The sequence below is a fragment of the Coenobita brevimanus genome, chromosome 71 (genome assembly GCF_032717465.1).
Source record: "Coenobita brevimanus isolate Jiangsu-jjx chromosome 71, ASM3271746v2, whole genome shotgun sequence".
In the NCBI taxonomy this organism is placed as follows: domain Eukaryota; kingdom Metazoa; phylum Arthropoda; class Malacostraca; order Decapoda; family Coenobitidae; genus Coenobita; species Coenobita brevimanus.
The window spans coordinates 31,517,193-31,534,499 of record NC_137024.1 but is presented as its reverse complement, the minus strand read 5'-3'; the positions used below and the strand labels follow the sequence as shown (position 1 = coordinate 31,534,499).

Sequence of the window (17,307 nt, the reverse complement as noted above, 5' to 3'; positions counted from 1 at the left end):
TAATGAAGTTCAGGTCACGGCTACCAGTACATTACATGGTAGATTCCCCTCTACGTAGTGATGACGCGGTTAGCTGGTGGGAGGGACAATGTGGCTCTCAGAGGAGAAATTATTCTTACAACGATACAGGTGTATCATAAATTACAGAGGTTGAACACTTTATTATGTAATTGGTATCTGTGGATTGTAAATTAATTAAAAAGATAATAGACTACACATATGAGAAACTTTATGACCGAGCTGACCTCTGAAACCAAACCTAATTCAGAGTACTCTGCTAAACATCGCATCATGAGTCTTCTACTGTATACATTGCTGCAGTCTGATCTAGAATGGCGTTTTGAATTACATGGTAAGCTTTCATTAGCACAAAAACCTACCTTAGTTTGACACTTTGTCTTCCAGATGCACTTAGCATGTATATTGTTGTGCAGCAGCAAACTTTACTAATATTTATTTATCCATCGGAATGTTTTCCAATGGCAGTAAGGGCATTTTGAACACAGAAAACAGCTGTATTAACATTCTTTTGTTGTGCCTAACCGATAGACATCGTCTTGGACATTCATGATGATGGTCAAAATAATGTGAGCGATACAGAAGCAAGCTGGTAAAAGGAGAGGGAAGTGTAGTCAGACGCTCACGATGCACATATGCAAAGGGAAGAAATATTTGACGCCAAACAGCTATTAGTCGTTTAGTAGTGGCGATGTCAGTGCCTTCTGTCCTGCAGTTTGTTCGTTTCACACTTTGCCGAACCACACTCTACTCTACACGAATACCTAAGCAGTATGTTGGCTACAGATTATTTTACTTTATCCCTTAAGTTTTAAGTCGGGTTTCTCTTTTCGCCAGTGACACATTAGAAAAATATGATTAGATAAACGCTTACCTTTAACATCAGTTATTATAGCCAGCTATAGCTGGAGTCAAACTGTTTTAATTGTGTCATTATTCACTGTTATATAAATTGCCTTACTACGTGGCCGCTAGGAAGAAGAGGGATTAGCAGGCACTGGCGCAGCCTAAGGAATGGCACTGGCCAACCCAGGGACATGCCTGGACACCCTAAATTTCATTTCCCAAAAATTCTCATTGGGCCACCCTATAATTTAAGTTGACCACCTCTTAGCCACTCATATTCTTTTATCTTTGCTACGCCCGTGCTCAGAGGGGTTCCGGAGGTGTTCAGGGGAGGACTGAGCTGTTCTTCCACACACCCTCCTTCTCAACAACTTATGAGGAGATGAGGGACTCGGGGAGTACAGGAGGGGCGCTCAGAGGAGGTCAGAGCTCCCCTCCTCCTCAGCAATCTCCTCTGAGGAGAAGAGGATCTTGGACGAGAGTAGCGTTCATGGGATCACGGAGTTCTTCTTCCTCAATCTCCTTTACCAAGATGAGGGCCTTGAATGAGTAAGGGAGGGGCGTTGTGGGGCGTACGGAGCTCTCGCTTCCCTCGCCTTCCTCCTCCTCTTCAACCTCCTTTCCCGAGATGGGCGCCTTGAATGAGTCTGAGTACTGGAGGGCAGTTCTGGGGAGCACGGAGCTCTTGTTGCCCTCTCTCTCCTCCTCCTCTTCCTTTCAGACGATGAGGGTGTTGGAGGTGTAGGGGAGGGGCGTTCAGAGGAGGCCGGAGCAGCCATTGCATCCACCTCCCGCTGCACCTCACCTAGCTTCTCTTTCAACTCCTCCGTCACCGGACGCCACTTTTCAGCCCATTCTTTTTTGTTGGCATATTGGGTGCGCAGAATTCTATCTAAGATCTCGTTTTTCGACATTTTATTATCTTTTTTACTTTATTCCTGCTACACATGAACTATTCTAACTGAGATGACGGGAGACATCTGCGTACAGAAGAAGTAAGATGCAGCCTTCATTAGCCTGATTATTGCCAGGGACCTCACCTGAGATTAATAAAAACGTCTGGGAGTATCGGGTACAAACTTCAAAATGCCATGGTATTGAAGGGGTGAAGAGAAGGCCGGTGTCACGTGGTTTTGTTTATGATAACGTATAACAAAAATAATTTCTAACCGGATGAGTCAAAACACAACCAGTAGGTATAGGTTAGTACTGTGTTTACTGAGCTCCCTTCAAAACCGTTTGTTGGGCCACAGGTTCAAACTGGAGATAAACCTGGCAGGCGGTGGTGGTACTGTGTTACGGGAAGGTGGAGGCCACAGAGCCTACAGGTCTTTCATAATAATATCAGCATCCTACAACCCTTTAAGTCAGTCCGCTTCTATATAACGTGCTCATTGTATGCCCGGAGAGAATAATAAATATAAAATAGTTTCTAGCAGTACAAGAGCTGATGTAACAATACCTTAACTGTTCATTTTTTTTATGTACACGAGCCTGCCTGCACTCATTGTTATTCCCAGAGAGAGGAAATGTTTTGCATTTTTCCTCTGTTCCTTCCCGTGGTTTTCTTGCCAGTGCTGGTTTCTACACTGACACTATCACGACTACATTTTTGGGTCGATAGGCCTGATTTTTACTACGCATGTACAGTACATGGGCCTGTTTTCCTGAGAGATTCCACATGCTTTTCTCTTTAAATTTTTCATATAATTTTATACCACAAAAGTATCTTTAAAAAAGGCGGAACCACCAGCTACTGAAACAACTATCCTCGTAAAGGGACGTGTTCTGTTTGACTCAGAACGTAATTACCCGTCACCTCCCCGGAGGGGTTCGGGGACAGGTATTGTTTTCACTAGGTTTATCTGTCTGTTTCAGTGTCTGTCTGTCTGTCTGTTAACAACTTTACACGAAAACTACTGGTGCAATATGACAAAAATTATTGGGATGATGGGCTATGATCTTAATGATCTATCTATCTATCTATCTATTGCCAGACGCCTCAATCCCGTTTGGGGTGGCCACAAACAAATCGCCTCCAAGTCGCCCTGTCCCCCGCCATTTCACTGCCCTGCTTCCAACTCACACCCCCCTCTCTCATATACCTCTCCACCCCATCCCTCCATCTCATCCTCGGCCTCCCCCTCCCTCTTCCCCCCTCCACCTCACTCACATACACTCTCTTCGTCAGTCTTTCGCCCTCCATCCTCTCCATATGGCCAAACCACCTCAGTGTGTTCCTCATAACGCTTCCTATCACATCCACATCCACACCACAACGCTCCTTTATATCCTCATTCGTCAGCCTGTCTCTCCACGTGACTCCACAGGCTCCTCTTAAATAACACATTTCCACTGCTCTCACTCTTGACTTGTGTCCTTCCAACAATGTCCAAGCTTCACTTCCGTACGTTAGAGTTGGTATCACAATACTGTCATGTAGTAACTTTTTCACTTCCATGCTCACTTCCCTGTTTCTTATCACTGCTTTCAAGGAACCAGCAACCTTTCTTCCCTGCTGTACCCTTTCAAGCACTTCACCCTCCAAACCTCCATCCTTACTCATCACACTACCCAAATACTTAAACGTACTCACATTTTCACGTGATTAAATTTTGGGCCAAATTGGGCCACGGCTCAAACTATAGGCCCCAACACACACACACACATATATATATATATATATATATATATATATATATATTTATATATATATATATATATATATATATATATTTATATAATATATAGATAGATAGATAGATAGATAGATAGATAATATATACACACACACACATATATATATATATATATATAATTTTGGCAGTAACTCCTATTAAATTCGTCATATCGACATGAAACCAAAACCTAAAGGCGCATCTTTCAAATCTGCATCCTATAACATGCCTCAGTACATCAGGGAAGTCAGCCCACAGTTAGCGGTAGGGGGGTCGGGCCTAAAATTTCAGATGGGCATAAAATCGTCAATTTTCACCCGATTTACTCCACATTTGATATGTGACATCTTTGACTAGATATTCTGTTGTGTTTATACGTCAGCGCAAAATGACTGACGAGGACGGGTTTGGTGTGCCTTGGCACAGCTTCTTGTTATGGTAATGAGAAGTTGATTTTGAATGTGTCCACAAGCCTGTTGTAAATGTATGAGAAACACGGATCTTGTGCTAGCCAATAAGGGAACACTGTGCGAGAATCAGATTTGGGAAAGGTCATTCATTTTGTCGCAAGTTTTGCCTCTCAAGTCGAATCTTTATAATACTGAACTGTATTTGTGTGCGTGATATCACGCACTCGTGACGACGTCTGAAGTACTTGTGTCAAAATGCATATTATTCTTTCCTGTAAAACTTATGCATTGCATAAATCTTGCATGTTGATTATTGCATAAGGAATGAGTTTACGATTGCTTATACAGAACGGTATCCATCTGTCTGGTCTCATGAGTCATGTTTGTGTGTCGTGTGTATGGTAACAAAACTCTTAAGGGATTAGGTGTGACTTGGCAGTATAGATAGATTCCATTGTAATTGTTAGGACGATGAAAGCTCCTAGGCCTATAGGCAGAGATAATGTGTTTTACGAGAGAGAGAGAGAGAGAGAGAGAGAGAGAGAGAGAGAGAGAGAGAGAGAGAGAATGTACACATCAAAGGAACCATTAAAACTCAGAAGTCAAGCTGTTGACACATTTATTTACAAAAATGTATACAAATATCATCCTATATAATTTTCCATTGGAATTCATATACGAATCTATTTGGTCTCTATACAGGAAGCATATAAGAAAATATAGCTTAGTCTGTAACGAAGAAACATTAAAAAAAAAAAAAATGTATAAGCAGGCAGCGAGTGAATGATGTGGATATTTGCCCTCATGTATTTGCTCAGATTTTTTCATTCACTCTTTTTCACTCACTATCTCACTGTCCCGTTCACTTTTTCACCGTCATTTACTTTTTTATCCATATATTACACACGTTCCAATTGTTTCAGTCACTCTTTACGCACTCACCGGTCTCTCAGTTTGTCTCACTTTCAAGATAATTTTCCACAGCTTAAAGCGGGACCCTAAACTTACAGAACGTGAGCTATGGGACTAAATTTTGTAGAGAAAAAAAAATAAAAAAGGAGGAAGCTAAATTTTAAGAGAAAATAATGAATGGAATACTTGTAGATGGAAAGAAAGACTTAGCTTTAACTACTTCTTTTCGGGAAATGAGGAACATGATATTAGGGACTGTGACAGGGAGGCTGACAGGGGCAGAGTCTGATAGGCTGACAGGGTGCAGAGCAAGTGGTGCAAAAACCTCCTCTACTAACTCATTCACAACGATGACGTGTTCTTCATTTTATTATTGCTACTACCAGACAATTTTATTTTGCTTGGTGGTGACTTTTCGAGGTGGGGGGAGTAGATATGGATTTCATTACTGCCTTTACTGACAGGCATCATTCCATAATTTAGTACAATTGTTTGGTAATACCATGAATAAAGCCAAAACTACGTCCTCCTACTGAGGGTATTAAATTGACAGGTTTGCAGATTTAAGAGGAGGTTGGTATGGGTAACATATTCTGAGGGCTGAGGGCTGGGTTCTGTGTCTTCCGAGTAGTTTTTGACTATGCGTTAATATTCCAGGGGGACAAAGCACTGTAAAGGAGATAAAGGCTGTGTATTACAAGAGCAGGCCTGAATATTCTGACGGCCGAGTAATATAGCGGCCGAGGGGCTGCGTATTACAAGGTCAAAGCTCTGTATTTCTTCAGGCTGGATATGCAATGAACTGGGCTCTCTGAGGGCTGGGCTAAGCAAAAGGCTTCAAGGCACAGGCAGAAGTCTGAAGGAGGGCTGAGACGTACGGCTGTCAGGATTTCCAATCTGAGTCTGGTGAATGTGAGATGGAAAGGGCTGACTTCCACTGAAGACAGATTTAGGAGGTTGAATGGAGGAAGTCAGACTGAAACAAATTTTTTCTTAGACTGGAACGGACAGCATCAAACGGGATCTGGCGGGAACAGGCAAAGGGAACAAACTTTGGCTGGGTTGGGTGGACCAGATGTGGAGGCGGGTGGAGGGGGGGTTAACACGAGTATGGAAGGACCCTGACGGAAGTGAACAGGTATGAGCGTAAAGTGAACTGGAACGAGGAAGATCCAGACCAGCATCTCTTGCACACAAGTTTTCTTACTTCCTGCCAGGGGTTCCATACAGGCCAGATGGTGCAGGTGCAGGGGAGGGTGCCGGCGAGGGGGAGGTGCGTGTGGGCGATGAAAATACACGTGTGCTTGCTGGTGCGGGCGAACTAAATACACGTGCGGGTGCAGGAGAAGAAAATACACGTACAGGTGCCGGTGCGGATGCGGGTGCAGGTGCAGCAGAGGAATAGACTCGTGCAGGTGCAGGTGCAGGTGCGGGTGCGGGTGCGGGTGCGGTGTAGGCAGGGGCGTATTGGCGTGTGGGCGGGAACTGAGCCTGGCCCTCGAAGGTGACGGTGGGGTGGTAGCCGGTCTCGTCCACGTAGTAGTCAACCCTCATGAGCCGGGTGTCGGGCAGGCGGACGTAGTAACTGAGGGAGGACAGACAGATACATAGATTATGAGACAGACAGTGAAGGGAGTGATCAGACTAAGAAATTATTGTTTGTTTAGATTTTAATGACAGACAGACAAACAGTTTCCTTTCACCTTCCCCTCGTGACGGCACCATCCCTTGATTCCTGATGGCCAAAGAAGTTGCCTGAAGGCGAGTCGTTCACGTCCCACTGAAAGTCGTACTGTGCGGGTGCCGCGGCGTACTGGGGCGCAGGGGCGTAGGAGGGGGCTGAGGGGGCTGGGGGGCCTTGGTAGTTGTAGCCTTGTGGTGCAGCAGTTGTTAGCGCCACCGTCACCAGAGCCAGGCACAGGGTCACCTGTGGTGGGGACGGCGGGTATTTTTAGCGGAATCCACGAAGGGAAGGTGAAGAAAAAGGGAGTAATAATAAAGTCGTATTGCACTGGCAAAGACATAATATAAATGTCGTCGTCGTGCTGAAGGGATTCAGACTTCTGGTCTGTAAGGAATATGTTGTAGACGTTTTTGTGGTTTGAACAGCGATGTTAATGGTGGACAGTTGACGTTGCATATGAATCTATTACATTAATGTGATTCTCATAAAACCAGTCTGAAAGAACTGGTTTTATGGAATCAGTGTTTGTCAAGTCTTAATATAAAAATCAAGAGTGGTCAGTATACCTTCATGTTGTTTTCTTCGTGGTTTGGGAAGAACTGATGCCCCGACCTCATCTGGCCCGCCTTATATACCCCTTGGCGGGCAGGGCAGCGTGGCCAGAGCGGTGACGTCACGCTTGTCAACACACGCAAGGTCGTGAGATTTGCACATCTTCCTATCTCTATCTCGCTGTGCCCCGATTTTTCTCTCTTATGGTCTTTGTATTTCTCTCGTTCTCCTTTATATTCATACTCTCTTTATTCTGTATTTCTCACCTTCTCTTTTAATTTTCTTTTATCAATCCTGCTTCGAAGGACTGATAAAAGACATTGAAAAAAGACATTCATAAGACATTTTCGTTAACTCGCCGTATACCGTTCGTGAGATACAACCGTGTGTGTGTGTGTGTGTGTGTGTGTGTGTGTGTGTGTTTTAACTCCACCGTGGTTATGTGATGGATCTGAATTAAACTTCCCAGGTGAGTTCACTGGGTTACCGGGAAGGCCTTCCACTATATACAATTTGCAGCCATGATTTTTAGGAGAGTCAGTCCCTTTCTTCAAAAAGAAATTATCGTAAATGACGAAAGGAGGACGAATAGTTCTTTGGTATCTTAGTGCATGTTGTGCAGTGACACTCATCCGTACTGTGATATTTGGGGAGCGTGACCACCCAAATCTTGAGGGGTCAGCCCCCTCCCAAAAATAAAAACGATCAGTAATAGGGGAAAGTAGCTTATGGATTTCAGCGAAATTTCTCAAGTCACTTCATCAGCTTCCTTGGCAACGCCTTTTCCTATTCAAAAATTCCCATCTTTATTTTTATATGGGATGAAAAATGAAGGAAAGAGGGCAGATACTGCTTTGATATCTTAGTACATGTTGTACAATGGAGTCTCATCTGTAATGATATATTTGGGGAGAGTGACCCCTTATATGATTCTTAAGGAAGTCAGCCCCCTCCAAAAAATAAAAACGATCAGAAATAAGCGAAATTGAGCACATGGGTTTCAACGAAATGGGCATATCGCAGGACTGGGAAGGTAGTTTCCATGTTTTCTGTGAATGCACAGGAAGAAACTGCACATCTGCTTCATTTGCTGTCTTAGGCAAGGGAAGTTAAGTTTTGGTTTGTTTGTCTGTCTATATGTCTGTTAGCAATAATAAGGAATAATTGTTGGATGAAATTGTTTCAGATAATACAGATGGAAAACCACTAGTGGAACAAGTGATAAACACTGGACTGAAGGTCAAGGTAATGGACATCGGAACAGAAGATGGTGCCGCCTTGGTGGAGGTATGCTGTACATGAGTGTTCTTTTTATCAATTAATTATTTAATTACTTTTTTCTCTGTGCCCAATTTAATTCTCGACTAGTCCTGGTACCTTTTCTGTTCATTTCTGTTGTATTCTGTTGTTCTGTCTGTATTCTGTATTATCTTTAATCTTTTTATAGTCTTATTGCCCAGCCTTATTACGTCCCTCTTCGCTTTCTAGTCTTCTCTTTTATCCCTTTATTTCATTATTCCCTACGATGTAGCCGAGAGTCTTGGACGGCTGACCCAGAAAGAGTTTTCCTTCCGTCCATCAGTTCGTTGGCAGGGAACAGGCCGCAGCTATGGACCGATTTTCATGAGTCTAATTCATCCTCTCCAGCTGGCGATGTGCCCTCAGCTTGGTGGTCGGTAGGCGCAGACCAAACCCAAGACCACAGCGAAAAAAAAAAGAAAAAAGTTTAGGTCATTGAAATATGTATCCCTGATGACGTCATAACTCATAAATATCACATCTAATCAGTCAGCCAACAACCGTCACTTTCTACCCTGCATCGCACCTGCCTCACCCGTCCAAATACTAATATTGTTGAGAGAGAGAGAGAGAGAGAGAGAGAGAGAGAGAGAGAGAGAGAGAGAGAGAGAGAGAGAGAGAGAGAGAGAGAGAGAGAGAGAGAGAGAAAGAGAGAGAGAGAGAGAGAGAGAGAGAGAGGAGAGTTTGATTCTTTTTTCTCTCATATACCAAAGGATAAACCTACATAACAATCCCTCACAGTGCAAGGATCACACTGCGTAACAGAACTATTGTAAAACCGGATATCAGTGTATGTTAAGAATCCGATGCAGGCGACAAGGATCACACCACACTTCATCATCAGAACCCTTGCATGCCAACACCTAGTCCCTTCCTTGGCATTTTTTTTTTCTCGTGTCATATATTCCGTTGCCGATTTTTTTTTTTCTCGTCTTCTTTATCTGTTTCATTCATTCTCATATCTGTTTATCTCTGCATCCTAGTTATTTCGTTTGATTTTTTTTTTCTCACTGTCTTTCTGTTTCTGTTTTTTCTCCATTAATTTTCCTTCCATCTTATACTAGAGATCTTAAGTTTGTCGTCCTATCTCTAATTCTCTTATTCTTGATTTGGATTTCTCTTATCTTCCTCTTTCATTTCTTATCTCAGTCTCTCTCTTCTGTAATTTGCCTTGTCCTCATCTTATTTCTCGCTCGTCTCAACTTCTTCCATTATTACCCTTCCCCTCCCCTGAGGGGCTTGGGGACGGGTATTGTTTTCACTCGGTTTGCCTGTTTGTTTGTTTGTTTGTCCATCTGTCTGTCTATCTGTCTTTCTTTAAGTCTGTTTGTTAACTTTACGCCAAAACTACTGGTGTGATTTTGACTAAAATTACAGGGATGATGGGCTATGACCTTCTGATCACCTGATTAAATTTTGCGGCAAACTGGGCCAAGGCCCAGGCTGTAGACCCAAAAACCGTATAAAAAAAAAAAATGTAAACAAAAATCGTTTTTTCGCCAAAACTCATTTCAGATTCGTTATATCGACATGAATCCAAAATTTCAAGGTGCATCTTTCAAATCTGCATCCAGTAACATGCCTCATTACATCAGGGGGCGTCACCCCCCAGTTAGCGGTAGGGGGGTCAATGTCAGGTGGGTCGGGCCTAAAATTTCAAATGGGCATGAAATCGTCTGTTTTCGCCAGATTTACTCCAAATTTGATATGCGACATCTTTGACTCGATATCCTTTTGTGTTTATACGTCAGCACAAAAAGACTGTCGGGGAAGGGTTGGCTGTGCCTTGGCACCGCTTCTTGTTAGGTTATAATTATTTCTCTTAGCTTCCCTCCCCTCTCTATTTTATTTTCAATCTTTCCTTCTCCTGGTTTAACTCCTTCATTACGGGTACGCCATTTGTATTGTCTTGCTACAACCAGACGATTATATACAGCTTAGGAAAGACTTCGAACTGCAAAGGTTGGTTATAGTCATCTTTTCAGTACGCGAACTCTTTCTTAGCCTTTAAGAAATCATCTGAAGAAGGCAAAAATAAATTGAAATAAAATGTGTCATCGGATCGAACGAATTAATATTTTTTATCATTTGATATCATCTGTTTCTAGTAGTTTACTCTTATTTTTCCTTTCATTTATTGCTGTCTTCCTGACTCATCTCTCATTTGTTGCTGTCTCTGTCATCTCCTTTTTTACACTAGCACAAGGCATTACGCAGTTTGGTCCTGCTTGTGTTTCTATCTGTCTGGTACTAAGATTATGGGAAAATTAGTGCACTGAATTGCATTAAGGTTGGCACAATAATTTTGGACCATCAGAGAAAGAGGTTATTAATTTGAAGGCGAAAAAGGTCCTAAGTCATACGTCATGGACCAAATCAACTCAAACGTTTTGACACATTTTGACCAAACTTCGTCAAGCGTTTGAGGGACAGGAAAGGGCAGAGTGGTTCGTTTTTGAGAACAATTGGTCAAGGGTAAAGGTTTCAGTGCAAGATCAAAGTTTCGTCCTTTAACTCAAATAGTTTTGATACGATTTCGATGAAACTTGGTGGGAGGGTTTAAGGTTAGCCCAGTATGCAATTATTTCATCTTCAGAACAATCAATCAGAGACCATGGGTATAACATAACGTCAACTTAAACATTCTTGCTCCGCCTTAAACCATCCATGGTGGATGGGCTTAGGGTTAAGCAATGATGAAGTTTTAAGATTTTGATAGCAATTGGTCAAAGGACAAGGGCAAAGGCAAGGATGATATGATCGGCGTTAAGGTCCCTCCATACGTTCAGTGCACACCTGTCGTATCGAAACACCCTGGTCGTCAGCTTCGAAGCTTGGTGACCAATCATGCTATAAACAGTACGTCAGAACCGGGGAGAGAGTTTCAGTTCAGTACGTGGACACAGTTATATCCCTGCTTTTTTTCCATTACCATACCCCAAAAGCTCTGTGTCCTCTGATTGGGTGGACGGGCACTTAGACAAATTATATGGCGAGAGTGTTGTTATCTGTGGGTGCTTGTGTTTGTCTTCTCTTGTTATATTGATGTCTCCCTCATTCTCACACATTGTATCTCCTTTACCTTTGTCTTGAAATTCTTTTGTTGCATTGATATCTACTCATTCTCTTGCTTATTGCCCAGTCCTCACTTCTTCTCTTATTTACTTCTGTCTCCTGATTTTTTTATTTACTTCTGCCTTTCCCTTACCTTCTTACTTTTTGCTGTCTCATACTACCCTTATATCGGTCTACCTTCTTCATTCGCACCATATTAGTTCAGTTGCTATGGTGTTCTCTCCCTCACTCGTCTCTTACATATTGCTGTCTCCCTTACTCTTTTATTTCTCCTGTTATATCAGAGTCTCATTCTTTTTCTTTCTGTTGTTTATTGCTGTGTCACATCTCTTATTTGCTCTCATCTGATTCATTTTTGTCTTATCAACCATTCTTTCATTTACTCATTTGTCTCTCTTGTTAGCTTTCTCCTCCTTTTCGTAGTTACTGCCATCACTCTTGTTCTTCTCTTTTATTTGCCTCTCCATATCTTTCCTCATTCATGCTCTTTTCTTTAAATTCACTTGTCATATTGCTCTCTCTCTCTCTCTCTCTCTCTCTCTCTCTACCTACCTACCTACCTACCTACCAACCTACCTACCTATCTATCTATCCCTCTCTATCTGTAAAAAGAGAACGCGTATTGTAAAATAATCGGGAGCCAACACCCCTCCAGAAAATATCAGCCGACACGATACTGGAACTGGCTCATCTGGGGCCCATTTTCAGTCGTCCTGCCAAGTTTCGTCAAAATCCATACTCCAGTTTTGGCTACACTACACACGCACACACACACACACACACACACACACACACACACACACACACACACACACACACACACACACACACACACACACACACACACACACACACACACACACACACACACACACACACACACACACACACACACACACACACACACACACACACACACACACACACACACACACACACACACACACACACACACACACACACACACACACACACACACACACACACACACACAGGATTTAGTATATTAAGTGTCCAGAATGTGAGTGAACGTTTTTCCATCACGTCAATACCATCAGTGGACGTGGGCTGGTCACCTTCCCCTAATGTACAAGACTACGGTTGCCTAGCCTCGGACCCCTACGCCTACAAGTGAGTAACTATAGGACTGGCTGTTACGGTTCCCAGTTCGTCCTTGTCTCCCTTATACGCTCTTCTCTCAGTCTTTGCCGCCGCTTAAAAATGAACCTCTTGTCTATGATGATGTATTTTTTGATTTTATTATTTGACACCTCCAGACGATTTTCTTCAGCTTCGGCCAGATCTCTCCTGGTGAAGAGGTTAAGTAAAGGAGTGTAAACCATTCAGTTGGTAAAGTTGCACCACAAAAAGGATGGATTTAATGAGACTGTTTTACCTCTTCAACAATGCACTTTCCCCTCGTTGAATGATATCGCCAAGACTACACCGAAATACACACCCAAGTTATATCTTTGTAATGTACAGTTTACACATAGTTTTGCCCTTCTGACTGTCTATAGGTTTGTTTCTGCTGAATAAAGTCGTCAGGATTATAAAGCACATTGAAAGGACTGTTATAGCACTGCAGAAAAAGAAGAGAGAGAGAGAGAGAGAGAGAGTTGTCAGCCTTTTATTACTTAAGTTTCTCATCGCTGAATAAATCGTCAAGATTTAAGCTCGATAAACTCCTTAACTGAAGTGGAAGGATAATTATATATATTAAGTCAGACCTTTGCGTAAGATTTCTGTCTACTTGTCTTTCTATAAATATGTTTGTACGAGTATATCTATCTATTTATCTTTCTGTGTGTCTGTCTGCCTATCTATCTATCTTCTTATCTGTCTACCAGCCTATAATATTTTATCTATTACTCGTCTCTTTCTATCGTCTATTTATTAATTACGCCATCAAGAGCGTGGGGTCTTGGGGCTAGGGTACTTATTTCAGAATTCAAAGCTAAAGTGACCAGGTGCCTATCCCTGAGTGGCATTATGTGAGCAACAGAGTTCAAATACCTCTTGTACGTACACCCTTGCAAGCCACATACGGTTGGAACGCCTTAACCCACCTGACCACCAGGCGTCCATGTAATTATACAATATGGTTACCACTTAACATACTGTACAGTAGTACAATAAATGGTTTCCTTGGTTACACGATAATATTTGGTTTGTCACTCGGTGGTTTGCTAAATAAAATCGTTATAAGTGAGATTGAACTGTGTACGTGTGGCAGTCTCATAGACAGCCTTAATAATTTGTTATCATCATCGCACTTGAAGTATGGCCACATTTTTGTACTGCTTTCACCAAGAATACTTGCCTTTATATCTTCTGTTCCACACCACGTTTGCATCATGGTCCAGGGGCGGATACAGCACTTTGGAAAGGCGAAGGGGGGGGGGGTATTCTTTGAATACACGTTATTAGGGCTGAAAAGTTAAAATTAATGATAACTCATTACCAATTCCTCAGAATTTATTACCAAATCCCTCTTTGCACTGAAATAATACTATGATAATGTTTTTGTAAGAAGTTTATTGCAGGAATTTCGGTAAACGGCTATTCTTTAATTATGTGTAGTCATTAGTCTGACGAAAATAGGGGGAACGCATACCTCCACGCCCTTGCCTCTCCAGTTCCTTGCGTGAATATCGTTAAAGCGAGTCCACTAAATCATGGAGTAAACCAGTACATGGCGAAGGATCCTTGTTACAAACCAAAATACTTTTTAAAGAATTTTGGTCTGTTCATGGTGTTACTGCAATACAGAAATGCATTGAGGCATAACAGTGATTGACTTGAAATGTTTAGTATTAGAAATTTTATGGAATTTTCCGGGGAACCTGTCCCGGTGCAACACCTTACTCGTGATGACTTCGAATTAGTGCCAATGGCTGACAGTGTTTGCCATGTAAAATTTACGGTATGGCACGTGTGGCGGCCAGTTCCTTCGGCAAATAATACCATGTTTGTTATCAAGGAAACATCGTTATTAACGAAAAGGATATCATGGCGGGTGTCAGTGCTGTCTTAACACATAGGAGAAAGTGACACATTCCAGTGGTGGCCTCCGTCAAGCAAAGTACAGGCCAGGATAAATCCATGGAGGTTTGGCACTGAGTGAAATATATTTTGGTTTAAAAGGCATGTGATAGATGCACCTATTTTAGTCAGGATAATGGCAGACGTTTTGTCACCCGGAGAGAAATGCAAGCAGTTAAACATTTAAAGAGGGTTATCATTAACAAAAAATGTTTTGCTATTTACCTATATATTTGGATGCGTATGCTGACACATTTTGATATATGATGCTTGGAACCCGAACATATAACACAGGTAAAGGAAGGCTTGCTGTGTTGCTTTTGTTGCTGTTGTTGATGATGAGGATGATTATCATGAGTGACAGTGAGAGAATCACGATTTTAAATATTAGCATGTTCCAACATCCTTTCTTTTCTAGAACATCACCCATGTTGTGTTTGAGAGAGAGAGAGAGAGAGAAAGAGAGAGAGAGAGAGAGAGAGAGAGAGAGAGAGAGAGAGAGAACACAACCTCAAGAACCATTAAAACTCAAAAATAAATCTGCTGTTGCGTTTATTTACAGGAAATACAAAAATATGGTTTTGTATAAATTCACCACTCGAGTTCACAGAAAACTGTAAGTTGTCTCTGTACAGGAAGCAATAAAGAAAATAAAACCCAATTTAAACAGAGATTCGTCTAAGCAGACAGCGAGGGAATGTTGTCACCACCACATTCACTCATTAATACTTATTCACTTTCAAACTGCCTAACTCACTTTTTTATTATCACATTGCCTTCACTCAAATTTCTCCACACTTGCTTCTAGTCATTCATTCACATACTTTCTCACTCACTCACCCACTTTCTTAGCACCTTCACACGCTAGATCTGTACCACCGACTTAAATTGGGATCCTTAAATTAAAAAGCACACAATAATTTGATGCCAAATTCTAAGAGTTAGAAACTGAGATTAAGTTTTAAGAAATTACGAGAAGTTTTAAATTTGAGACATTTGACAAAGTTAACAGGGTCTCAGTGCTAACAGACTTAGTCCGAAAAGTAAGTAGTAACATAAATCGGTGCTGGAACTGACAAGGGTAGGACGTGACAGAGAATTAGAACCTTAATGTGACTGGGAAGATCTGGATAGATTCTAGTGTGGTCGCTGACGACAAATATACAGCATTGAGCATTCTGATGGCTGAGACTGCTAAGGCCTGGGCATTGTAAGGACAAAGGAATGATATTCCAATAGCAGGGCATTGTTTTGTGGCTGAGTACTTTGAAGCCGAGTGGTATGTGTATTCTGAGGCACGATGGCTGCGTAATCTAAGGGCGGGACACAACGGGCTGAAAAGCTGAGGGACACAAGGGTTGGGTTAACCTAAGGGCTGAAGAGCACTCGAAGAAACCTGACGGAGGATTGAAGCATTGAGAATCAATCTAGGTAGTTTCAGTTAAGGCAGTTTCCAGGGTGGATCAGATGGATGTTACCTGAAAACAGAGTGATTTTAGCAAGAACGGAACTGATCTGGGCTGCAACGGAGCGAATGTCTGCAAGAACGATACAGTTTGGTGTGCAACGGATATATATGCGGGCTTGGAAGGAGGGAATCAGACTGGAACGAGCATTTCTCAAAGTGCAATGGACAGAAACGGACGGTGATGGAGGGAATCGGGCGGGGACAAGCAAATTGGGGCCTGATTGGATGGATTCGGACGAGGAGTTAGGGGGATTTGATCGGGTATGGACGAAACGAGATAAGTGAAGGGACAGGAACAGAATAGAGCACAGACAATCTAACACTGGCCATATAGAACAGAACATGGTGTGGGAAGGGACAGGTGGAATCGAGCAGGTATGGACGGAACTGGCCGGCACTGAATGGATATAGACAAAACTAGGCGGCATTAAACGGACATACACAGAACCAGGTGGCATCACACAGGTACAGACGCTGACTGAACTGGCACGGAGATGACCCAAACTTACTTCCTGCCAGGGGGTGCATACAGGCCAGATGGTGCAGGGGCAGGGGCAGGGGCAGGGGCACGGGCAGGGGAGGGCGAGGGGAAGGTGAGTGCAGGTGAAGAAAATACACGTCTGCCTGAGGGTGCGGGAGAAGGAAATACACGTACAGGTCCGGGTGCAGGTGCAGGTGCGGGCGAGGAGTAGACACGTGCAGGTGCGGGTGCGGGTGCGGGTGCGGGTGCGGTGTAGGCAGGGGCGTATTGGCGTGTGGGCGGGAACTGAGCCTGGCCCTCGAAGGTGACGGTGGGGTGGTAGCCGGTCTCGTCCACGTAGTAGTCAACCCTCATGAGCCGGGTGTCGGGCAGGCGGACGTAGTAACTGAGGGAGGACAGACAGATAGGTAGATTATGAGACAGACAGTGAAGAGAGTGATCAGACTAAGAAATTATTATGTTTGTTTAGAAGATTTTAATGACAGACAGACAAACAGTTTCCTTTCACCTTCCTCTAGTGACGGCACCATCCCTTGATTCCTGATGGCCAAAGAAGTTGCCTGAAGGCGGGTCGTTCACGTCCCACTGAAAGTCGTACTGCGCGGGTGCCGCGGCGTACTGCGGCGCGGGGGTGTAGGAGGGTGCTGAAGGGGCTGGGGGGCCCTGGTAGTTGTAGCCTTGTGGTGCAGCAGTTGTTAGCGCCACCGTCACCAGAGCCAGGCACAGGGTCACCTGTGGTGGGGACGGAGGCAGCTGCGGGTATTTTTTGCGGAATCCACGAATGGAAGGTGAAGAAAAAGGGAGTAATAATAAAGTCGTATGGCACTGGCAAAGACATA

The 17,307-nt window shown here is 43.1% G+C and overlaps 1 protein-coding gene across 1 annotated transcript in view; it reads right to left on the bottom strand.

The window, feature by feature from the left end:
* Positions 1-15,618: 15,618 nt before the first annotated feature.
* The window catches only part of LOC145406727 (uncharacterized), a 2,937-nt gene continuing 1,248 nt past the window's right edge, over positions 15,619-17,307 (bottom strand). The window contains exons 2-4 of the mRNA XM_080277825.1: positions 16,977-17,200; positions 16,643-16,853; positions 15,619-15,861 (exon numbers count right to left, since the gene is read on the bottom strand). Of these exons, the coding sequence (XP_080133951.1) occupies positions 15,619-15,861; positions 16,643-16,853; positions 16,977-17,200 (678 nt within the window). The remainder of the gene's footprint in view (positions 15,862-16,642; positions 16,854-16,976; positions 17,201-17,307) is intronic.